This window comes from Alosa pseudoharengus, unplaced genomic scaffold, assembly GCF_046254945.1.
Source record: "Alosa pseudoharengus isolate Yale_2024_CS ecotype anadromous, Long Island Sound unplaced genomic scaffold, YU_APseudo_1.1 YU_APseudo_1.1_scf_1, whole genome shotgun sequence".
Taxonomy (NCBI): Eukaryota; Metazoa; Chordata; class Actinopteri; order Clupeiformes; family Clupeidae; genus Alosa; species Alosa pseudoharengus.
Window position 1 is genome coordinate 15,200,973 of NW_027468564.1, and position 26,405 is coordinate 15,227,377.

The window sequence follows — 26,405 nt, forward strand, 5'->3', positions numbered from 1 at the left end:
AAGATGTGTTTCCCTCATCTCCAATGCTTTGTTCATTCTCTTCTGGGTCGGATAGGTAAAGTGAACTAATTAGTGATGTTACTTCCCCCACAGGATTTCTTCTAGTGACCCATGCATCTCCCCTTGGTTCATGGTGCGGTTCACTAGGCCCATGCCCTGATGCAGGTGTAGAAGCCCTGGTGCCATGCTCAGAGATTTCGTCCTGGAATTCGTCAAGCTCAATTAGAGCTGGACCACTTGCTTGATACATATCCCCTTTTCCCCAATAAACAGTGCTTAATTTCAAGGCAAAGCAGTATAGTGTGTATACAATTATTGCTTTTTGTGTGTTCAGCAAGATACAGGATATAATTACCAGTTAACAACAGCAGACAATATTCACAGCACTACAGTAACAATAAAGCAAAGTCAAAAAATTACATTTCCTTCCCCGTACGGGCCACCATCTGTAACAATCAGCCCTTTAACGTTATTTTTAAACGGCTGTGTTACTGTAAACGCACAAGGGGTTCTTGGGAATGAAGGTAGTAATCGACAATGACAAAACACTTCAATACTGTCACAAATGCTTTTTCCTTCTTAACTAAACATATATGCATAACAGCATGTGTAAGGCCGTTCATAAAGCACACAGCAACAAACAAATGTCAGACGGCGCTGAACACAAACAAAAAAAGACGCACCAAACAGTTCATTTGAATGACGCGCGTAGCGCGGTATATTTATCAATGCACCAATTATTCCGTGCACCCACACATTACTTGAATCACCCCCCTTGTCTCAGTCCACAAAATTAAACTAAAAGTCCAAACTAAAGGAAAAACTACAGGTCTTTCCCAGGATCGCGCTACAGTCTTTATATTCCAACCAGGAAACAGGTAGGCCGCGAAAATAATCCTCTGTCGGAACGCAGCGAAAAATAAATGATCCACAACGAAAAAGGCAAAAAGTCGAGCGCTGATCCGGTGGTATACCACGCCAAAAAATACCAAAACGAGATAGATCTCACCAGATCCGTAGAACGTCGGGCAACGTTAATGCACGAAGTTGAAGTTTGGGTCCAGGCACGTCCTCTTGCTGGAGACGCGCGTACGAGACAACAGTCTATGCAGTATAATGTTTTGTTCTCTGGCTATTAAAGCCGTCTCTTAAAGTAGCGTTTGAAGAGTTTTCAAACCAAACTGACTAGCTTTAACTCTCTGTAGCTGCAGCAAATAATACTGGCGCCACGCATTCAAACACATCCGCACTTGCTGAATCTCTCCACGGACCGCCCCACACACCCGACGCACCCACCTAAGTAAGCTTGGGTGCGCGGTCATAGGAATCGCGGGCGGCCGAGGCCTTAAAGAAACACCCCACATTCTTACCAAAACCACAGTGAATAATAAATATATTACACAGGTATACATAAGAATATCATTCCTCATACATAAACATTATATGAACTCGAGGCAATATGTACTGTGCAATACTAATCTTTAAGGAACACTTAAATTAATGTGACGGTGTCACAGATCCCCCCCCCCCAGCCGGAGGCATCGGGGCCTGAACCTCGAAGTAGGGCTTCAGGTTGACCACATTAACAGTGTCAATCTTTTTGTTCTGGTCATTCCACTGTATACGGTAATTGATGGGGCCTAGTTTTCTCATCACAGTAGCTGGACCTGACCACTTGGGCGCAAGCTTCGATGAGAAGTTTTCTGATGCTTTAGAGAGCGGGTGAGTACGGACCCAGACCAGGTCTCCCGGCAGGAGTTGTGCACCTCTCCTGTGGGTATTGTAATACCTGGCTTGTCTGGACTGACACGCCTCAACTCTCTTCTTGATTTGTTCATTCATTTGTTTTTGCCTCTCCAGGAGGGTGTATGGCGACTGGTGTGGCGTAGGAGGTGAACTGATGAGTCTCTCCAGTGGACCCTTCAGGGTCCTTCCGAGCGCCAGCTCTGCAGGAGTGCGGCCTGTGGTTTCATGATGGGCAGCATTGATGGCGAAACGGAACTCCCTGATCCACTGGTCCCAGTTCTTATGTTGGTCCCCCACGTAAGACGCAATCATTGTCTTGATGGACCGGTTGGACCGCTCAGTGAGGTTGGCTTGGGGGTGATAACTGGTGGTGAATTTCTGCGTCACTCCCCAGGTCTTGCAGAGGTTAGCCATTTCTTGTCCAGTGAACTGCGGCCCCCGGTCAGAAACCAACTCCCGTGGGACACCAAAGCGGGTGAAGATTTCATCTTTCAAGATGGACACAATGCGGTGTGCCTTGCCATCTTTTAAAGGAAACACCTCCACCCATTTGGTGAAATAATCCACCAGGACGAGAAGGAAGGTGTTGCCTTTTTTGCTGCGGGGAAAGGGCCCCATGAGGTCCATCCCCAGCTTTTCCCAAGGGTCCTCCACTGGAGTAGGCTGCATGAGGCCAGCCGGCTTCTGATTTTCAGCCTTGTAGACTTGGCAGATGGTACAGACCTTGACGTGATTCCAAACGTCTTTGCGAATGGATGGCCACCAGGCTACCTCAAGGATCCTCAGGAGTGTTTTCAGCCTGCCCAGATGCCCACTCAGAGGATGATCATGGAAGTAGGCCAGAAAGACAGGCACAAGAGACTTTGGGACGACCAGCTGATATTTTTCCCCCCCTTCCTTCACAGGCGACCGTCGATACAGGAGGCCTTGCAACTTTGTGAAGCCTATCCTTTCCGGCCTACTAAGGGTGTCTGCCTCTTTTGCTAGGTCTATGACCTCTGAATCCTCTTCTTGTGCCTTCCCTATTTCAGTCAGGGAAGAGGGCAGATCGGAGGAGTCGGAGGCATTCGCCAAAACACAGACTGCAGCTGAAGAGGGAGGTGTAACAGCTCGGGACAGGGCATCAGGCACGATGTTATGGAGGCCTTTCCTGTACTGGACTTTGAATTTAAACTGTTGGAGTCGCAGGATCCAGCGAGTCAGGCGAGAGGAGGTTTTCGGACAATTGAAGGCCCAGGTCAAGGCGGCATGGTCGGTGTGTATGGTGAACTCCACCCCCTCAAGGTAGTGCCTCCACTTCTCAACCGCCCAGACGACTGCAAGACACTCCTTTTCAGAGGTGGAGTAATTGCACTCTGCACCACGCAACCCCCTGGATGCGTAGGCGATCACCATCTCCCCTTCAGCGGTTTTCTGCACCAGCACAGCCCCCAAACCCACATCACTGGCATCCGTGTGGACTTCAAACGGCAGGGAGGTGTCAGGCTGCATGAGGATAGGTGCATCCACCAGTGCCTTCTTCAGCTGATCAAAACTGTGCTGACATTCCTCTGACCAGACCCACTCCACATCCTTTCTCTTCAGCCGATTCAATGGGGCAGCCAGGTCAGCAAAATGGTCAATAAACTTGTGATACCACCCCACAAGGCCTAAGAAACGCTGGAGAGTCTTGATGTTAGTGGGTGGTGGATACATGGTCACTGCCAGAGTCTTTTCTGGATCCACCTGCACGCCCTTGTCCGAGACTACATGGCCCAAGAACTTCAACTCCTGCCGGAAAAAGGCACACTTTTTAAGGTTAAGGGTCAGTCCAGCCTTATGAAGCTTCCCTAGGACGGCGTGCAGATCCCGGAGATGTTGTTCAGGCGTAGGTGAAAAAACTATGACATCGTCAATGTATACACAGCAGATCTTCCCTCTAAGCTCCCCCAGGACCTTCTCCATTAACCGCTGAAACGTGGCTCCGGCATTCATGAGCCCAAATGGCATACACCTGAACTGGTAGAGGCCCATAGGTGTTATCACGGCCGTCTTGGCCTTACTGTCTGCGGACATGGCGACCTGCCAATAGCCGGATTTCAGGTCAAGGGTGCTGAAGACTGCTGCACCATGCATAGACTCCAGTAGCTCGTGGATCAGAGGCATGGGGTAGGCATCTGGATGGGTTTTGGCATTGAGACGCCGAAAATCCACACAAAATCGAATGGAGCCATCTGGCTTCTTGACTAAGACCACCGGAGCACCCCAGGCAGCCTGTGATGGCTCAATAATGCCATCCTTGAGCATCTGCTCCACATGGTCAGCGATGATCTGCCGCTTGAAGGGCGACACCCGGTATGCCCTGCAGCGGACAGGCACCTCGTCAGTGGTGAAGATCCGGTGTTCCTCAACTCTGGTCTTGCCTAGTGTCCCAGAGCATACCATGGGCCAGGCCCGGAACAGTTCCCTGACCTCTGGAGGGTGGTTTGGAAAAACAGGAGGCGCCACTTTCAATGATGGGAATGGACCCAATGAGCCTGGGCCGGGAACAGCTACATATAGGCTGGCATTGGAACGAGCTTCAGGCTCCTGCCTCAATGTTCCCTCTAGCGGGTGAGACAGAAAAGGATGGAAAGTATAGGCCCTGGGTCCCTTCACTCCATAGGTCTGGTCTCCCATATTGATGATGGTGGAGGTTTTGCTGAGAAAGTCCAAGCCTAGGATGATCGGGAAAGCCAGGTGGTCGTCAGCCATGATAAATGTCTCCAGAGACCATATCACCTCATGCCAGGTGTACAAAATCTGTGTCTTCCCCACAGCACCATAAGTCTTTCCATCGGCCAGGGCAAAGCTTTGGTTATCACTCGGCTTCAGACGCTCACCGTCACGAGCCAGCTCCAGCCAGACACTCTGCTGCATGAGTGAATAGGTGCATCCAGTGTCAAACACAGCATGGCACTGCTTTCCCCTCACTCCAATTGGGACATGGAGGAGTACCACTGGAGGCTTCCGTCCCAGCTGCACTACTGCCACCACATCAGCAGATTTCTTTGCATCCCTAGAAGGCCCCTTGTCCTGGGTCTTCTTTAAGCCCTTCTCCTTGGCCTTTTGCTGGTCCACCTTTCCCCAGTACTCTTTAGATGAGCTGCAGTCTTTCTCCACCAGGGTGCCAATCTGAACCAGCTGGTCCACGTTTGTGACGGTGCCCCGGAGACAGCCAGCTATTCGAGGGTTGCAGTTGTTTAGGATCTTGCGCACCAACTCGGTCTCTGTGATGTCCGGTTTCCACCGCAGACAAAGAGAACGGTAGTCGTAAGCAAAATCCCTCAGACACTGATCTGGCAACTGTACCATGTCCCGTAGCTTTTCTTCTACCTCGGTGAGGTAATCAGGAGGGAGGAAGGCATCCTTAAAGGCATTCTTAAACTCAGGCCAGTTGTGCACATGGTTTTTCGCCACCATCCACCAGCTATGTGCTGGCCCTTTAAGCGTGTTGGACAGGGCGCCTATCAGCTCTGCATCAGACAATGGCCGCACTGCAAAAAACGTTTCGCAGCGATCAACAAAATTAAGAACATCGGCCACTTCCCTGGACCCACTAAAAGAAGGAAACTCCATCTGTATAGCCGGCCTGGAATAAACCACAGCGGGTCTGAGGGTGGGTTGGCTACCTGAAGCACTCACAAGAGGTGAGAGGCTCGTGCTTAGTGTAAAAGGCTGTGTAGGTGGCTGAGACAGTGCTCCCATGAAGGGCGTCTGAAGCTGGGCATCTACCACACCATGAGCTGGTTGGCTTGGAATGAGCTCTTGAACATGAGTAGAGGGCTGCACAGCACTGTCAGAACTAGCTGCCACGTCAGGAGTGGTCATGTTGGTGAGAAGAGGAGTTATGCCACTGATAGACGGGGTCATAATAGGCCCTGCCGTGCTAAGAGAAGCCTGTGTTTGTGTGAATGCACTGGAGGAACTAGGTGCCAATGGAACACCATAGGAAACTTGAGCAGGAGTGGAGCGGCTATGAGGGGGAAGAATAGTAGCTCCCGTGCGTGGATAAGGCCTCGGGAGAGCAACAAGGCTAGCGCGCTTCAGCCGTTCAATTTCTGCTTTCCATTTTTCATCACGCCTTTGTAAGCACTCCACTAATTTTTCCTCAAACTGCTTCAGTGTTGTTATCATGCATTGCTCAAGCGCCTCAACACTTCGGTCCCCATAACTCCTTATACCTGCTTCTCTGTTCAAGGCACTATTAACAGAATCTCTGAAGTCAGTCTCCAGTGTATCTAATCTGTCCATGACTGAACCTAAGTCAGTGGTAATGGCTGTGAGAGCAGGAAGTGTGAGGTAAGATGTGTTTCCCTCATCTCCAATGCTTTGTTCATTCTCTTCTGGGTCGGATAGGTAAAGTGAACTAATTAGTGATGTTACTTCCCCCACAGGATTTCTTCTAGTGACCCATGCATCTCCCCTTGGTTCATGGTGCGGTTCACTAGGCCCATGCCCTGATGCAGGTGTAGAAGCCCTGGTGCCATGCTCAGAGATTTCGTCCTGGAATTCGTCAAGCTCAATTAGAGCTGGACCACTTGCTTGATACATATCCCCTTTTCCCCAATAAACAGTGCTTAATTTCAAGGCAAAGCAGTATAGTGTGTATACAATTATTGCTTTTTGTGTGTTCAGCAAGATACAGGATATAATTACCAGTTAACAACAGCAGACAATATTCACAGCACTACAGTAACAATAAAGCAAAGTCAAAAAATTACATTTCCTTCCCCGTACGGGCCACCATCTGTAACAATCAGCCCTTTAACGTTATTTTTAAACGGCTGTGTTACTGTAAACGCACAAGGGGTTCTTGGGAATGAAGGTAGTAATCGACAATGACAAAACACTTCAATACTGTCACAAATGCTTTTTCCTTCTTAACTAAACATATATGCATAACAGCATGTGTAAGGCCGTTCATAAAGCACACAGCAACAAACAAATGTCAGACGGCGCTGAACACAAACAAAAAAAGACGCACCAAACAGTTCATTTGAATGACGCGCGTAGCGCGGTATATTTATCAATGCACCAATTATTCCGTGCACCCACACATTACTTGAATCACCCCCCTTGTCTCAGTCCACAAAATTAAACTAAAAGTCCAAACTAAAGGAAAAACTACAGGTCTTTCCCAGGATCGCGCTACAGTCTTTATATTCCAACCAGGAAACAGGTAGGCCGCGAAAATAATCCTCTGTCGGAACGCAGCGAAAAATAAATGATCCACAACGAAAAAGGCAAAAAGTCGAGCGCTGATCCGGTGGTATACCACGCCAAAAAATACCAAAACGAGATAGATCTCACCAGATCCGTAGAACGTCGGGCAACGTTAATGCACGAAGTTGAAGTTTGGGTCCAGGCACGTCCTCTTGCTGGAGACGCGCGTACGAGACAACAGTCTATGCAGTATAATGTTTTGTTCTCTGGCTATTAAAGCCGTCTCTTAAAGTAGCGTTTGAAGAGTTTTCAAACCAAACTGACTAGCTTTAACTCTCTGTAGCTGCAGCAAATAATACTGGCGCCACGCATTCAAACACATCCGCACTTGCTGAATCTCTCCACGGACCGCCCCACACACCCGACGCACCCACCTAAGTAAGCTTGGGTGCGCGGTCATAGGAATCGCGGGCGGCCGAGGCCTTAAAGAAACACCCCACATTCTTACCAAAACCACAGTGAATAATAAATATATTACACAGGTATACATAAGAATATCATTCCTCATACATAAACATTATATGAACTCGAGGCAATATGTACTGTGCAATACTAATCTTTAAGGAACACTTAAATTAATGTGACGGTGTCACAACATGACGTAAACCACACATGCCTTTTTTATCACGTTAACTTTTAGACTTTTGCTTCCTCTCTCCCTCTCCCTCTCTTTCTCTCTCCCCCTTTCCCTATCTCTGGGTTTGTATTGTTTTTTCTGGTGTATCTGTTATTTCTAACTTGTCAAGTTTACCTCTGTGAATTGGTTAAGTTTCCTTTGTTACCATTTGCTACTTTGTTACAGTAGAACATGTGAGTTTACTTGTACACTCAACTGAAGTGATATTGGTTACATTTACCTTTAAGACTTAATGCCTATTAAATTGTTAATTTGCCTACCAATAGTATATCTTCAATTATCGTAGTGTGCCATGCCATTCTCCTTCATAGCTGATAAACTAGTTACTTGGTAATTAATTGGTGATACAAAGTATTTCATTCAAATGGAGTCAGATTAACGAGTATGTAATAATATCATTGCCATTTAACTCTTCACCCTATTTGTCCACACAGTGAGGATATAGCTCGATGTCTCTATGTTTCCGAGGCTATATAGAATTTCTCGCGTCTTACAGTGCCGCAAATGATCGATCAGACGTGTGACAGAAGCATGTTAACAGCTGTTTTGACAGCTGCGCGAACATCTTGCATGTGCAGATTGTATCGTGCAGGCAGCATCGATACCCACACAGCAGTAGACTCCTAGGCGGATCCGCCTTCAAGTCGCCAAACCCGCGTGACTGTCGCATTCGTTTTGGTGCCGCACAGAGGATCAGCTCCGCCTCCAGGCGGCTCCGTAAATTCTACTGTCAAACAGCGGATCCTGAGTGGACCCATGTCGGATCCTTCGGTGCTCGGGCCCTAATAATAATCCTTACAAAAACAATAGGGTCTTGCGCCCTTCGGTGCTCGGGCCCTAATTACATACCAAACATGAATTTTATGAATGGAAAATGTTGGATTTTGTTATCAGCCAACTGAAAACATTACACATTGTACCTTGAAAACCCCTCATGGAGAATAGACAGGAGGAAGGAGTGATTTCAAGTTTGGTTTCAACTGAACTAACGTGTAATAACATGTAAACACTTCTGGGCTGTAACCAAAACAAAGCAAAACCAAGAAATCTCTATATCAAACCAGAGTTAACTTTTCCATTGCTTTTTTACTTGATATGTCATTACTTAACTAGTTCACATAGCATATGATTTTCCTGCTAGCTGACAAAATGTAATCCTGCATTTAGCACCTTTAGGGAAATGTTTTTTAAATTGTTTAAATTACATCATCAGGCCGATGTATAGCTAGATAGATTTACCTCAGCGGAAAGCCAAAATTGTCCACAGCCTCTTGGAAGAAGGCTAATGTGGTTACAGCAAGGTACATTATCTGTGAAAGTAGAGGTGTAGGCTACTCATGAAACCTATTGTGATGACTGAGGAAGCCGGATGACAAGCCAGAATGTAAGTCATTCCGGTTGAAGTTGTTAAAAGCAAATGTCTGACTTGTTCTGTGAAGCTTCATTAAAAGTGAAAATAATCACACTATTTTAAAATCCTATATAAGGTTGTTGACAAGTGCCGCTCGGATTCTGCCATACTGAACTCTAATTCTCTCAGTCACTAAAGCTGATCTTACACTCCAATATCCTCAGTCAAGTCAAGTCAAGTCAGTTTTATTTTTAAAGCACATTTAACATGCACAGAGTGCAACCCAAAGAGCTCCACAAACAAGACACATAACAACAAGACAAAAGATGCCGGATGGAGCAGCGTAGTCGCCAGCGTGCCCATGACATCAAGACATGACAAATACATTTTAAAAATAATAAATACAAAAAATGCCGGACGGAGCGGCGTAGTCGCCAGCGTATATACCTGTGATACCAAGACATACAAGACAGACAACAAAACAAATAAACAAATAAAAAGTAAAATATATTTAAAAAGGGTGAAAAGTGATGTTAAAATTAGTCCAATTTCCAAACCAGCTGAAAATGTCCAAGGGCAATGATGATCTGTGAAAACTGCGCACAGAGCTGTGTCTTCACAACCGATGCAACGCCAACAAAGTTCTTTAGCAACTGACCAACCCGGTGAATTCACTGGCAGTCTGGAGGTAACGTTAACGTTAGGCCTTGTAGACTGCAGTCTGGAGATCACTGGAAGCACAGTGTAAAGTAGTGGGTGATCGTGTAGATCCGCAATTCGGTGGACTTTTAACAGCGACCGTTTGTTGCTCCCATGGTTCGAATTACGGGGGGTATTGGGGGGGTCCGACCCCCCTAGATGAGACTCGGACCCTCCCAAAAGGGATGAAAATAATCGTTTGGGGGGTACTGCATGTAATTCAATGCAGTATTTCCATCACATACCAGGGTGATTCTCCAACTATGGTACTTTTTCTGTCCTTGACATATATTTAAAAAAATAAAAAACATTTCCACTTTTTTTATTTATATTTTTCACACTTACTACATATTTAGGGGAACCTATATATAAAAAATCATTGTTCAATTATGTTGTTTTTTATAAAATATAAGACATTTTATATGCGTTTTTTACTATTTTGCCTCTGTCCCTAGGCCAGACTTTGGGTCTTCGACCTTATCTCTCTTAAAATCGAATACTGATATAATTTTAAATTCAAACAGAAAGTATGCATTATAACCCAATTCATTCAAATCTACTATTTGTTTTTATATTTCTTTTCGATTTGGCATATTTTAAACATGTTAAACACTTGTCCCTTGGGTTCACCGTCATTTCCACACCTCTGCATAAAATGCAATCCCAGGCTCAGTATTCTAGATTTGTATACTCAGTAACCATAGCAACTGACACTCCAGAGGGATCCACATGGCTGAATGAAAGAATGATCCCAGCAGAGGTTAATACATAGGAGATATATCAAGGTAAATATGAGAAATACCGCGAGTATGTTTATTGTACGTCATTTCTGAACCGCTCATAATTCATTCCGATGGGAAAAAGTCTGGATTTTTACAATTTCATTAGGTGTAATTTGAGATTATTTAATGCTAACTCAAACTAACACTAACAGGCTAGTCAAACATGAGATATTAGCGGGAAAGTGGGAAAATGTCATTTCCACGACCGTCTTTTCCACATCTGTCTCCATGGTAGTGATAGGTAGACAGGTTGGCTTGTTTTTGTTCGGTTGTGGAAATGACCATTGCTTTTGCCATTGTCTGGAAAAATGTCAAAAAATACATATTATTCCATAAAAATCAGCACAGCCAACTTCAGGGCAGGTATCTAGGCATACTGGGGAAACAAATTATGCCAGTAATATTTTAATTAAAAATGTTTCATTTTCTGAAAATGTTCAGGTCCAAAAAGTACCATAGTTGGAGAATCACCCACCAACAATTCAGGATATAATCTAATGAAATACGATTTTCAAACCCTCACCCCCATTGGGCTGTACCATTTCTCTGGTACGTTCAGACTGTGTTCTTTGCTATGATATAATACTAACGAATTAAAACAAATGCACAGAGCTGCAAAAGGTATATGGGTTTACAAGCGGTATGGGTTAACAAGCGGTAGCCATACATTTGTCTAATATTTCACTGCCTTTGCAATACAGTGATAGCCAACTTTTGAAAACCATTGAGCAGCAAGATCGCTATGGTTTAACCGGAGGTCTCCCTTCCACTCAGCGGCCACGACCATCGCTGCTGCATAACTTAAAAAACATTAGGCCTACAATCACACCATGTGAGGAGTTCCATAGATATAGGCTACTGATCAGGCGATTTAGCAGACTAATCAGGCGATTTATCATTTTGTGCAATTTCATTCTTAATGTCTTAACAAGAGGGAATGTGCACTAATATTCAGGGAATTTCGCATGTACTGTAGATTAGTGGTTCTCAACCTTTTTTAAGCAAATGCCCATACACCCATAATTGCAACGTTACCTGCAGTTTGTTTGAAACGCTATGTGAACATATAAGAAGTCAATTGGATCTGAAATGTCTTTCCTCGTTGCCATTATTAGAGATTTGTCTGTCATAAAAGCGTATTGCGGCAAACGTTTTGTGATATAAACTGCGCACAATGCACTAGGCTATCTATACATTGTATGAATGCCTAGGCTAAACAACATGAATATATTTGTATTCCAACCATGAACAAAAGTCGAACAAGTCATTTTTTTCATTTGCTTGATGTAAAACAAATCAAATGAACCAAAGGCAGGCCTTGTATTAGGCTAGGTAAACTTGACTATTAAACGGGAGACTTTCTGTAGCCCATCTGTAAACAATTCTGGGTCTTAAATTTAAGTTGTTTGCAATACACTGCTATACCAAAAAATATTTTTTGACTGTGGCGCGCAACTTTACGCACGGGGCGCACCTTGAAACAGTGTTTACCCCTGCCCGAATTCAACCCTTCCCATAACGTGTAGGGTGCATTGTGCTTGCTAGTATGATTAGTTTCTTTTACCTTGTTGGTCAGCCAGCCACGGTCATATGACCTTTATTTCGAAGGAAAATTGACTGTGAACCATAAGTGTGAAATCACGTGCAAGCCTATATAAAATGGAGAGTGACGTCACCAGTCTAAATAGCTCACGGCACAACTCTAACACTGCTACTCTAACACTGCAACTCTAACACTGCTACTCTAACACTGCAACTCTAACACTGCTACTCTAACACTGCTACTCTAACACTGCAACTCTAACACTGCTACTCTAACACTGCTACTCTAACACTGCTACTCTAACACTGCTACTCTAACACTGAAACTCTAACACTGCTCTAACACTACTCTAACACTGCTACTCTAACACTGCTACTCTAACACTGCTACTCTAACACTGCTCTAACAAGCGAGCCACCGTATCACGCCCATTGTATCAACTCGGTGCATTGCCGCTCGGTAGAGATGCGCGGTTCACGGTTACAGCCGCGGACTCTGCGGTTAAACCACGGATCGGGCGGATGACGTGAAGAAATATAATATTTTAATTAAATTCGGGCGGGTGGCGGTTGAACCAATCAAATAAAAAAAATACAGTCTATACAGTGGAAGGACCAACGTCAAGCATTAGACCAGAGACAGTGCGCTCAACTTGTCCACAGAGATGTTCAATTGCTTTGAGCCAGAACATAATGAAGCCTATAGTTTAAAGGTGCTCTAAATCTAAGCGATGCCACACGTTTTTAGGCTAAAACATTTTATGTCACTTACAAACATCACCTCACCATCCGCCGCCTGTGTCCTGAATACACTGTAAAAAAAACACAATCTCTGTGGACAGCCCAGGCTCCAACAGCCACAAAAAGCCCATAGCCCATAAAAACATAACAAACTGTTCCACCAAATCACAGACGAGATGTGCGTTTAGGAGAGTTTCAATTGCACGGGAGGAGCGCGGGAGGGAGGTGGATGAAGTAGCGAGCTAGCCCTCTGTTTTGTTTGAACGTCAACAGAAGTTACGTTACCCAGCATCGCTTAGTGCACCTTTAAGTCAAAGCAACAAGTCATATACACACATCCAAATACATAATTTCAGCATTGTCTAGAATGTTTGTGGAAATGTTAGCCAGGGAAATCTGGAGGGGATTGATGATGAAGATGATGGAGATGGTTTGCTTTAAAATAGATGATATATAGTGAAATATAAAATTTGAGAAAAACAGGGTTGAAACAGGTGATAAAAATGAGCCCAGAAGACTATGGAGGGACAAAGATGCCATATGTCATGTTGAATTAAAAATAAAAATGAGCCCAGAAGACTATGGAGGGACAAAGATGCCATATGTCATGTTGAATTAAAAATAAAAATGACCCCAGAAGACTATGGAGGGACAAAGATGCCATATGTCATGTTGAATTAAAAATAAATGAATAATGAGTCATTGACGTCAAATAATTACAGCGGGGAAAATAAGTATTGAACACGTCAAAATTTTTTCAGTAAGTATACTTCCAGTGAGGCTATTCGCATGAACCGGACAATAGTATTAACTTAGGTAATCCACACATATATAAAAATCCAAACATTAATGTCTAAAAGTAGAGTTATGAGTAAAAAAGTGGAATGGCACAGGGAAAAAGTATTGAACACGCTAAGAAAAGAAGTACACAAAGGCAAGGAACAAACTGGAATCTATAAGTAGTTAGAGAAATTATCCATCATATCTGTGCAAATTGATATAAGCTGGGTAAGTACATACTGGTGGCTATAAAAAGGTTTTTGTTACCAAGGTGTCACACAAGAAACATTTCATGATGGGTAAAAGCAAAGAGTTCTTCCAAGACCTTTGCAACCTTATTGTTGCAAAACATATCAATAGAACTGGTTACAGATGCACTTCAAAACTTCAGAATCATCCAGCAAGCAGTATTGGAGCCATTATCTGCAAGTGGAAGGAACATTGCTGCATCAACTGGCCATGCACAGGACCTCCTTGCAAGATTTCTGACCAGGAAGTCAGAAGGATAGTCAGAAGAGTAGCCCAAGAGCCAAAGCCAACCCAGAGAAAGCTCCAGAAAGACTAGGAGTCAACAGGTACAATTGTTACAGAGAAAATCATAGGTAATGCACTCCACCGCCATGACCTCTATGCACGCTCATCCTGCATGACTATTGCTAAAAAAAACATGTCAAAACCTGTTGAAAGTTTACTACACAACATTTGGACAATCCTATGAAATACTGAGAGAATGTATTCTGGTCAGGCAAGAGCAAAATTGAACTTTTCGGATGTCATACTACACACCATATTTGGAGGAGAAATGGCACTGTGCATCACCCTAAAAATACCCTACCAACAGTGAGGTTTGGAGGTGGAGGCATCACGGTGTGGGCTGTTTTTCATCTCATGGTACTAGCAGACTTCATACAGTTGAAGGAATGATGAACGGAGTCCTTCGCTGTATGGGAATTGAAAAAGTGGAACGGCCACCTAGGGGTGGTGACCTTGAACGACTACTTTTGCAGCTAACTGAAACTTACTATATATATATGCCCTTAATACCATGGCTCAATTTGGACTGAATGAGGAGTTTGATATAAAAACCCTTTTTATAAGTGTTTTTCAAAACATCTATAATTATTTTCTAAACATCTGTCATTTGTTTCTCTACAGTGTGTGAGATTGACCATACCGCTGTGAGGGCTCGAGCAGGCTGGCTAAAGAGGACGCAGACTTTTAAGTTTCAAAAATGAAACATTTATTTTTTTTGTCTTTCTTTTTTCAAAAACAGATATGATAAAGCATACCAAAATAATAATTCAAGTAAACATAACATAACATAATTGAATAGGCCTATGAGGTCAGACGAACAGAACATAACTCAAAGCATATGAGAGAACTGAACACAAAAGACTGACCTAACCAAATGGGACGACAGGGGGACATATATGCCGGCCGGCTAGACTAACAAGACACAGAAGGGATGACTACGACTAATTGACATTTAGACAACAACAAACATGAAATCTATGGCCAGTTCAACATAAGCATAAAGATAAGTAAATATTAATTATTCAATGGAAATAATCATAAACAATATAGTTAACGGATAAACTTACAAATTACAAAACCAAATTTAGCTTCCTCTTTCCCCCATGATGTCCATTTCCAATGGTTACTTCTGAGGGCTCTTAATGTGACACCATTGCAGCAAGAACCCCTTTGCCAAGCAAGATTCAGCACCCGCGAAGTCCAGCCAAATGTGTTTGCCGTCGGCCTCTCACCACCCGCCACGGTAACTTAAGATAACTCAAAGAAACATGTAAGTGTACATAGATAACAAACAAAGTGAAACACACTCAGCACACAGTGAACACACAGTGAGGTGAAGCACACACTAATCCCGGCGCAGTGAGCTGCCTGCAACAACAGCGGTGCTCGGGGAACAGTGAGGGGTTAGTGAGTTCATCACTTCATCCGTGCCTACAGGTCAGGGGTTCGAACCGGCATCCCTCCGGTTACAAGTCCGAAGCGCTAACCAGTAGGCCACGGCGGCCCTTGTTGTTGTTGTTTATATATATCCCCACCCACCCACTCATCTCCTTGATACCTGACGAAGACCTCTGGTGGAAACATTGTTAATAAACCACTCTGGGAGCTTATAGAACAGTGTGCAGGTATCTTCTTGCAGGGAACATCATGTGCTTGGGTGGGGATGGTGATGGGTATAGAGTTGCTAAAGGTCTTGGGCTACTAACAAACTGCAAGGCTACTGGCAGCAGTCCTTTCATTCTTGCAGGGAACATCATGTGCTGGGGTGGGGATGGTGATGGGTATACAGGGGATCCTGAGGAGTTTGAGTGGGTGGTGGGGTGTTGGGGTGGGGATGGTGATGGGTATACAGGGGATCCTGGGGAGTTTGAGTGGGTGGTGGGGTGTTGGGGTGGGGATGATGATGGGAGATCAGGGGGGGTTGGGTGGCCTGGGGAGTTTGATTGGGTGGGGACGTGATTGGGTGTAGGTGGTGATCGGAAATCAAGGAAGATGGGGTTGAATATTGGTTCAGAGTCTCCATCTGCCTGCTGAGGCCCTGAGGAGTTTGTTGCATAAGCTTCACTTTCAGCAGGTATTCCAGTAGTGTATTCCATGTTGTTGTGTCTTTGTGGTGACAAGGAGTCGATGGAGGTGGGGAGGGGTATTGGTACTGGTGTTACAACATGACATATTTTCTGATAGCCTCTCAGCAGCTTTGATAGGTGCTATCTCCTCATGCTCATCATATCCATTTGTTTACTGAGATTTCAAGGAGTTTGATGCCAGTGATTGACTTTGAGTCATTTCAGCAGCACCCATCTTATCTTGTCCAGTGGACATGGCTGGGCATTGTTGAGCTGGTTGTTTATGTTTCTCCAAGGTCTGCATTTCAGTGGAGGCTAGCGGGTGGTTACCAGAGGGCCCCACAGCAAGGAGGGGTTGAGCATATCTCTGTTTCAGCCTGTGCAGAGTGTTTTGGTTTAGCTGAGTTGTTGATGTCATCCGCTTGTTCCGTCTGTATGGCCACTGAGTGCTTATCAGAGGCTCGGCTCAAGGTTGGCAGAAAAAATGTTGGGTGCAGGAGAGAGAGGTGATAGTTTTCGGTTAAGATCTTGGCCCCAGTCAAACTCAGCTCTCTGCTATCTGGACTGAAATATTCCCTGTGATTCCAGAAAAATTGTCAATAAAATTCCTCCCAACTGAAAAGCATGTTTTTGCGAGCCAGGTGTTTAAACTGAAAAGTCTGGTAAATACAAAGCTTCCCTTTGCTGGGAGTGGGCCACTGATGAACATTTTTATTCCAAGCTCATATAGGGCTGAGAAAAGTTCCTTGAAATCTTCTTTGACATACAGCTGTTCTTTGTAAATGTAATTTGCTCCCACATGCACAATGATGCGCTTGATAGTTGCATATTTTGACACCAGTTCTGCAAGTTTGTTTTTGTGTCAGACACTGAAGCATTTGGGAAACAACATACAATCATCCTTTCCCCATTTAAAAGTCTCACAGCAGAGTCGCCTAGAACAGTGGTTCTTAACTGGTTTTGCTTTGGGACCCACAGTTTCCCATGTTCATTAAGTCGCGACCCATATATTTTTTTACTGATCAAGCCAACAGATACGGTGAGCTACATGAGACACGTGAAGTGCCTGCAGGTTTACTTGTTTGGAACATGCTGGTGTTTGGCATTACATTTGTGAAGTCTTCAACTCCTGATGTCCCCCTTCAAAGTACTCAATAGGTTTGTCTTTGACAGGGGTGCTTTGATTCCATTTTGCATTTTCTCTTATGTGCCAGCAATTCAGTGAACACCGCACACTGGGGTTTCGGTTTTGTCTCAATTTAAGTGAAACCATATCCTACTTCAAATATTATAAGGGTCATAATCTACTTGTCACCGCTAAAATGATGTCTAACATAACCAGTCACATAAATATTGTCCATGTCCATGGCAATTACTGACATAAAAATGTCTATTAAAATAAAGGTCCAACATTAGATCTGAGGTAGCATTTTAAATAAGTTATTTTGTTTTTGCTTGTTTTTAACCACAAGCTCTGCGACCCACCCAGAACGGTTACGCGACCCACTTTTGGGTCCCGACCCACCAGTTAAGAAACACTGGCCTAGAACAAGGGTTGTGGGATGAATAGGTTCCGAGTGCTTTTTGCTTGTAGATAGATAGATAGATAGATAGATAGATACTTTATTGATCCCTAAGGGTGCTTTTTTGCTTGTAGATAGATAGATAGATACTTTATTGATCCCTAAGGGTGCTTTTTGCTTTTAGATAGATAGATAGATAGATAGATAGATACTTTATTGATCCCTAAGGGTGCTTTTTGCTTGTAGATAGATAGATAGATAGATACTTTATTGATCCCTAAGGGTGCATTTTGCTTTTAGATAGATAGATACTTTATTGATCCCGAAGGGGAAATTCTAAATGTCCTTGTGCTTGTGCCCATCTTTCTATTGTTGTGGTTTGATCGCTGCCTGCTTTGGGTCTGTTTCCTGGGAATATCCTCTCGTACATCCTGGAGGCATTCAAATCTGTTCCATAGTTTTAGGGGCTGTGGGTTTCCCTTAGGACCACAAGCCCTGTAGTAGTTGACCGCTGATCTGTCTGTATTTCTGAAACGAGGCCTGAAGTTAACATCTGAATTTACTGGTGTTGAGGTAATTACAGTCCTTGTATTATGTTTTTTGGTCTGGCACCTTGCCTGTGTCAAGGCTCTGCACTCACATTTCTCTTTGTGAGGTCGACACATTCTTCTGCTCTAGTAGCAATGATATTAGACTGCTGGGTCACATTTCTCTTTGTGAGGTCGACACATTCTTCTGCTCTAGTAGCAATGATATTAGACTGCTGGGTCACATTTCTCTTTGTGAGGTCGACACATTCTTCTGCTCTAGTAGCAATGATATTAGACTGCTGGGTCACATTTCTCTTTGTGAGGTCGACACATTCTTCTGCTCTAGTAGCAGTGATATTAGACTGCTGGGTCACATTTCTCTTTGTGAGGTCGACACATTCTTCTGCTCTAGTAGCAGTGATATTAGACTGCTGGGTCACATTTCTCTTTGTGAGGTCGACACATTCTTCTGCTCTAGTAGCAATGATATTAGACTGCTGGGTTACATTTCTCTTTGTGAGGTCGACACATTCTTCTGCTCTAGTAGCAATGATATTAGACTGCTGGGTTACATTTCCCTTTGTGAGGTCGACACATTCTTCTGCTCTAGTAGCAATTATATTAGATTGCTGGGTTACATTCTCTTCCAGTAGTTGCTGTACTCACTGCATGAGATGCCTCTCGTAGTTCATCCGTCTTTGGTGGAAGGGCATCAATCTTTGATTCCAAAGTAGAAATCCTCTGTTCTAGCTCAGTACATTTTCGGCATGATCTCCTGCGTCTCTGGCCGGAGAAGCACATTTTGTTTTAATCCAACTTCAAGGTGACTTGCCGCATTTGGCTGGCTCACGTAAAGTAGAAAAACTAACCACTAACTTTTCAGATTTAAATGTACTGGTTTCACTGTTAGCTAATCTAGCTTGTAAATGAAATGAAAGAATGAAAAAGAGTGGAAATTGCTAAAGGGATAGGTGTAGCAGGAGCAGTGTGAAATGCGTCCTACTCGCTTGAGTAGGAGTCACTCAGTACAGGGGTACGGCTAAGGTGTGAGTGCGCTGGTGGGTTTTTAAACTGCCTAATTGGCTGAAGCTCTTGTCACACTCACTACAGTGATACGGCTTCTCTCCTGTGTGAATACGCTGGTGTGTTTTGAGGGCACCACTCTCATTGAAAGTCTTACCACACTCAGTACAGGGGTACGGCTTCTCTCCTGTGTGAATGCGCTGGTGGGTTTGGAGATTGCCTAATTGTCTGAAGCTCTTGTCACACTCACCACAGGGGTACGGCTTCTCTCCTGTGTGAGTGCGCTGGTGTTTTTTTAAGTTTGATATAACAGTAAAGCTCTTGCCACACTCCCTACAGTGATACGGCTTCTCTCCTGTGTGAATGCGCTGGTGGGTTTTGAGAGTGCCTATTTGTCTGAAGCTCTTGCCACACTCACTACAGTGGTACGGCTTCTCTCCTGTGTGAATGCGCTGGTGTTCTTTCAGATCGCCTAGTTGGCTGAAGCTCTTGCCACACTGAGTGCAGTGATATGGCTTCTCTCCTGTGTGAGTAAGCTGGTGGGTTTTGAGACTGCCTAATTGGCTGAAGCTCTTACCACACTCACTACAGGAGTACGGCTTCTCTCCTGTGTGAGTGCGCTGGTGGGTTTTGAGATGGCCTATTCGGCTGAAGCTCTTACCACACTCACTACAGGAGTACGGCTTCTCTCCTGTGTGAGTGCGCTGGTGGTTTTTCAGAACGTGTATTTGGCTGAAACTCTTGTCACACTCACTACATGGGTATGGCTTCTCTCCTGTGTGAGTGCGCTGGTGGTTTTTGAGATGGTGTAATTGGCTGAAGCTCTTGTCACACTCACGACAGGGGTACGGCTTCTCTCCTGTGTGAATGCGCTGGTGTAGTTTTAACTTTGATATAACAGTAAAGCTCTTACCACACTCCCTACAGTGATACAGCTTCTCTCCTGTGTGAATGAGCTGGTGGATTTTCAGAACGCCTACTAGACTGAAGCTCTTGTCACACTTACTACATGGGTATGGTTTCTCCCCTGTGTGAATGCGCAGGTGGGTTTTGAGGTGGCCTGATAGGCTGAAAGTCTTGCCACACTCCCTACAGTGATACGGCTTCTCTCCTGTGTGAATGCGCTGGTGGATTTTCAGAACGTTTATTCGGCTGAAACTCTTGTCACACTCACTACATGGGTATGGCTTCTCTCCTGTGTGAGTGCGTTGGTGGTTTTTGAGACTGGCTGATACGCTGAAGCTCTTGTCACACTCACGACAGGGGTAAGGCTTCTCTCCTGTGTGAATGCGCTGGTGTCGGTTTAAGTTTGATTTAACAGTAAAGCTCTTGCCACACTGATTGCAGTGATACGGCTTCTCTCCTGTGTGAGTGCGCTGATGGATTTTGAGATAGCCTATTTGGCTGAAACTCTTGTCACACTCACTACATGGGTATGGCTTCTCTCCTGTGTGAGTGCGCTGGTGGGTTTTGAGACTGCCTGATAGGCTGAAGCTCTTGCCACACTGAGTGCAGTGATATGGTTTCTCCCCTGTGTGATTGCGCTGGTGGGTTTTGAGACGGCCTAATTGGCTGAAACTCTTGTCACACTCACTACAGTGATATGGCTTCTCTCCTGTGTGAGTGCGCTGGTGGGTTTTGAGATGGCCTATTCGGCTGAAGCTCTTGCCACACTCACTACAGGGGTACAGCTTCTCTCCTGTGTGAATGCGCTGGTGGGTTTTGGTACTTCCTTCAAGAGTAAAACTAGAAGGTGCCAGAGTCTCTGGTCTGATCTCTCCAGACCTCAGCTGGAGCATGTACTCGTCCGTGTGGGTCCTCTTGATGTGCTCGTGGAGGTAGAGCTGAGCCGTGTAAGAACATGGACACAGGGAGCAAGTGAACACCTGAGATGCTGTCACCTCTGAAAGAAAGAATAATGAGGAAGATACAATTTAGGTTCAGACAAAGAAGCACGCTGGACAGCATTGTTGGATAATATTGCGTAACATCACTAGACATTAAAGGCCCTTGGCTACCAAATAGTGACAACTAGATTTGGTTGACTGGCCAAGTGGAGCAACCCTCTTTAATAGGGGAGTTGGGTTGAAACATCATTTGTCTTCAGCCTACAACACGGTTCCAAAAACAATTCCTAGGCGCTTTACAGATACACCATCCTGCTCCACCTCTCAAACAGGGGGAGGGGCATTAAATTTACAATCCCATTAATATGACAAAAGAATGTATAACAAGTTTTCTGTCATTTAATGTTTACATATGCAAATTAGGCATCATCTAATTAAATATGGGCTAGTTAGCATACATTTTAAGGCGAGACACTACAGGTGAACAGGGTACATTTTTTAAAGGGACACCAGGCAAGCCTAATGCCTTTTCTCTACGAAACTCCCCCTCGCTCGGTCTGAAGCTCTTTTCCTTTTCTTTGCATCTTCCGTCAAGGGTTTTCGCTGCTTCTTCGCCGGCTCTGCCATTATACACACGTTTGCAACAATCGCTAGCGTTTCGTTAGCCTGCCTCTGTGCTGTGGATGCAGGATGTAAACTGATCCTTCTTCGGTCGGCGGGTACGATACACTGAACTTGCAAGCGGGGTATTCTTCCTACAGGCTGTAGGGGCGGGCGAGAGAGTCTTCATTCGCCCTGTAATGAGTTATTTAACCATATACCGACTTACGAAGATGAGTAATTGACACGAAAACGTTGCCCGGTGTCCCTTTAACTAGCAGATATCACTATGAAACGTCCCTAAACTAAACTAAACGTTTCGAGCCCCTGGCTCTTCCTCAGACTACAATACGTGTTTCACAATGCACCATCATACATCCCCACTTATCCTTCCTCACACGTGAATCACATTGGATAATTAGTCCAACACTCAAAACATTCAATCAATCGATTGATAAAAAGTCCCAGTTTGTGTAAAGTGCTTGGTGCTGATTGTACAAACATATTTGTATATATACAGTAGATTACAATAATTGGGCCAGGGGCTCGAAATGTTGCACGCAAAGTAAAAAAAACCTTTCAAAGGAGTTATATGGTGTGCGGATCATTTTCTCTTATTTTACTTTTGGAGTAATTTCTCTGATCCAGCACACATCCAAAAACGGTGAAAAGGGATGTGCGTGGTCACATACAGTGGGCAATGCTTCGACTTGGCCAGCTTCCCTCGCTGCGAGTGAATCCTGTTTGCAGCCGTAGAAAAAACGCAGGACAAATTAAACATTCTGGTTTTCTCCGAGTGCAACGATGATAGACAGACATGATTTGGACAAAATATAGAGCATATTAACCTCCGTTGCTCAGCCAAATGCCTTTCTGTTATCACGAAGTTACAGGCGATAAACGATTTTTGATGGTCACAAGTTTACTTCATTAGCGTTTATTTTTTTGATTATTAAAGAGTGTTTTTCATTTGAAGGCTTGACTTTGTGCTTATTCAGTAGAGCATTTAGTGCTCTCCCCAATCCCAGATGTTCACATTGCATGTTTGTTTGTAATGGATGCAACCGCGAGATAAGCTTGTCATAGGCGCGATACCGTGGATGCTCCGTCGCTCGAGCACCCACGGAAAACATCGAGCACCCACGTGTGACAGCTTACAGTCCCGGCTAAATTTACATTCATTTAAAATCAAACATCGCAGTTAATGTTAAATTCAGCATCTCTCATAATGTGATTGGCTATGTTGCTGTCAATCCCCTACTCCATATACTAACCACCAATGAGAGCGTCTCTTGTATGAAAATTCCTGACACTTCCCACCTGAAGAATTAACGCAAGGCTTTGTCGGGTCTTCAGCCCCGAATGTTTAAAATGTGTATAGCCCTGAATATCATTTTAAAAGTAGTCTGACAAAGCTTATTGTTTTGTGACACAGCTAAACACTGGTACCTCATAGAACGTCTATAACATAGCCTAGGTGGTCGCAACTCACAAAAGTAAAGCAGATAGAAAGAACACGCAGACAGCTTCATGCGCAGGGGAGAGAGAGCGCGCGCACAGGTGCTTTATGATTGTTGGCTTCTGATGGTATCTTGCTAATTCACTGAACTGCATTAGGTGACACAAATGGTATTGCCTTTATCTTATAACTCCTTGTCTGAGCGACTACCAGGCCTATGGTTTTGAAAAGTCTGATGTTCCCTGACAAAGACATTCGAAAATTAAGAATGTTTATTGACTTGAAAAATATGCTAATTTTTGCAAACTCCCTTCATTCAACCCTTGAAGACATTGCGGTCTGGTGCGCTATGTAGATTGTTTCTCGTACCATTTAATTTCTCAGAATTTAGGTCTACTAGGCCTACAATAACGTCATCACCAAATACATCTTTTATTTTTAGTTGATCAACCACAAAGAGCATAGGCCTACTGTGCACAGTGCACTGACGACTGTAGCAGCCCAAGGTAACCAGTTGTTGTAGATGAAGGGCAACCCCTTGTTTCAGATAGCCTGGACAACATGTTACCTGGGTGTTGCCTACGTTATTAATTAATGGTAGCCTACAATAGTTAATTGTATCGCGTAACATATTAGTTGGCTCAAAGAGTAGGGAATCAGGCTGGAGAGAGTCACGCGTGTGTTGCTTTTGCGGGATCGAATATAGTTTAATGCTAGTTTTCAAAACATACACAAATATAGTTTAATGCTAGTTTTTTACGTGTCTTTTGTCAGAGTGGCTGTAATGTAGCCGAGCGCTCATGGCGTATGAAAAGCGACTTCAAACCGCCTAAAACAACTTGTTTGTGAATGTCTGACAACTGCTGCAGCGCATGCACACGCAAGGAAACCAGTAGGTGGAGAAACCAGAAGGCACACAACACCGGAACGATTTTGAAGGCTATTTCGCATAGGCTACTCAATGGTGCTATTTGACACGCATTATAGCGACCCCCACTCACCGGGGTTAGGTGGAAGGTGTTAATAGACGATTGGCATAGCCTACAGTGGACTAGGGCTGTCAAAATTGCTCAAAAATGACGTTCGAATATCCCCTCTAAAATAAACACATGTATTCGAATATATTGGAATATCTAGGCTATATTATTTGCACATTATGTCAGTGACGCGCATCCATCATGTCATCTGTTTTTAACATTTTGTATAGTTATTGCTTGACAGGGGGGATCCCAAGCAGCTTTCAGCCATAAGGCTACTTTGAGAACATTTGCTAATTCACCCGACACTGATATTCAAAATGTTGAAACTATTTCGGCATAGCCTATAAGCAGTTTAATTCAATGTAATGTTAGTTGTAAACAAACGGGCTACTTGGTGAGGCTTGGCCTCACAGATGCGCTCGTGCCTTAAATGGCAATAAAAATCTTCATGATATAGGCCTATTAACTGACCGCCTGATTCACGTTGGCTGGGGGGCAGGGGGGGCCATCAGACATTTGTTCCCAAGGGTCTATGAATTGTTAATCCGGCCCTGCCCCCAACGAATGCAACTTTCCACCTCTGAGACAGCTTAAAAGAAGTCTAGAGGACTCCTAACTCACTAAGACCTACTTACTGTAGGCTGCGCAAACCACAGGCCTTTTTTTTTGTTCTTCCACTGGAAATTACTCTTCTACATTTGCTGCCTGCTGTATCCTTTCTGTTTGTATTGTTTAGAAAACGTTTGACGTCTTGAGTTAAAGGGGTACTTGGCAACTATTTTAACGTAATAAACCCGTTTAGAAATCATTTGGATGGTTGAAAACAAATTTCCGGTGAAAATGGTGACTTTTCCCGCTGCCCCTAGCTCTCCCAGGCGGAAAACCAACCTTGCAACATTGAGACTACCGTCCCGGAAAGAGAAGTGAGAAACAAGAAACTCGAAACTGGCCAAGTGCGTAATTCTGCGGCATAAAGTAGATGTATTTGTTTATTGTACAGAAAAATAAAAATAACCTGTCAAGCAGTCAATTGACTGCATTGCAATCAATAAGTAGGGCAAATTAATATACGAAACCAAAACGTGGGTCATAGTTGTCTAAGCCTCTGCTGTGAGGCCAAACCCATGAACAAAGACGCATTGATATCTGCAATAGAGTTTTTTTTGGCGAACGTTGCAATAAATACATAGACCATCTGGACAAAGTCATCAACAGAGTCATAGCACTGAAGGGAGAGGCAACTGGCATGTGATCTCCCCACGGGCCAATGGATGTACAAGTTTTCTCCTGTGCCTACAATATTTAATCCAGTGTTTTGTCAAGTTGCAAAATGCTATTCGTTTTAACGAATTTTTATGATGGTATGAAGTACTTTTTGTATAGGCTACTATCTTAACCCTTAGAACCCTAAGCTGTTTTTAGTAGGGCTGTCAATCGATTAAAAAAATGAATCTAATTAATTACATACTCTGTGATTAATTAATCTAAATTAATCGCATATATAATTTTTGCTGTGAAACTATTTAAAATATTTAAATTCAAATGAATCATTGAATAATCAGCATTAGTGACATTAAAGTTCAAAAACTCTTTTATTATTATTTTCACTGTTCAAATAATGGCCATAATAATCTATGATATGACCTAATATGCTGAGGAAATAAATTCAAAAGTGCTTCGGGAAGATACAAGGCATTTCAGGCCACAGATATAACCTAGGGGACACAATGAAAATAAATTAACACTCCCCTCAATGTCAACACTTATTTCTTTGCATTGATGTGCGACTATAGAGTTGATGAACTCCGGTGATATGCAAATTCCTTGCTGCAGACATTGCAAAGGACTTTATTTTCAACACTTTATTTTTATCAACACCATCAGGCCGTTTTTTAAAAGTAAATGCTCCAATCAATCAGGCAGCACGTTTTCTTCTCTCTCCTTCATTTTACAGTCTAATTTTTACTGACTAGAACGGCTCGGGGTCAAAGGTCATACAGAATCGATTAATCTGCACTAATTTTTTTAATCAGTTATTTTTTCTCAAATTAATTAATCGAAATTAATCAGTTATTTTGACAGCCCTAGTTTTTAGGGCATTTTCACTACCTTTATTCATAAGGATTTATTCTGGTCATTGTAAGTGCCACACACATATATTATATATTGTTTTTTTCAGGAGAGTTTAGGCTATTCAGATCTGCCATCATTTCATGTATTAATACTAGCATTGATTTTATTTTGATTTTTAAAGAATTAAAATATAAAAAGTGTATTATAAAAATTCTTATATTTCGACATGTATCTCACCACAGCAAGCT

The 26,405-nt window shown here is 43.7% G+C and overlaps 1 protein-coding gene across 1 annotated transcript in view; it reads right to left on the bottom strand.

Moving 5' to 3' along the window:
- The window catches only part of LOC143121802 (uncharacterized), a 149,266-nt gene that overhangs the window by 56,938 nt on the left and 65,923 nt on the right, over positions 1-26,405 (bottom strand). The window contains exon 4 of the mRNA XM_076282414.1: positions 19,251-20,594. Coding sequence (XP_076138529.1) covers positions 19,251-20,594 — 1,344 coding nt within the window. The remainder of the gene's footprint in view (positions 1-19,250; positions 20,595-26,405) is intronic.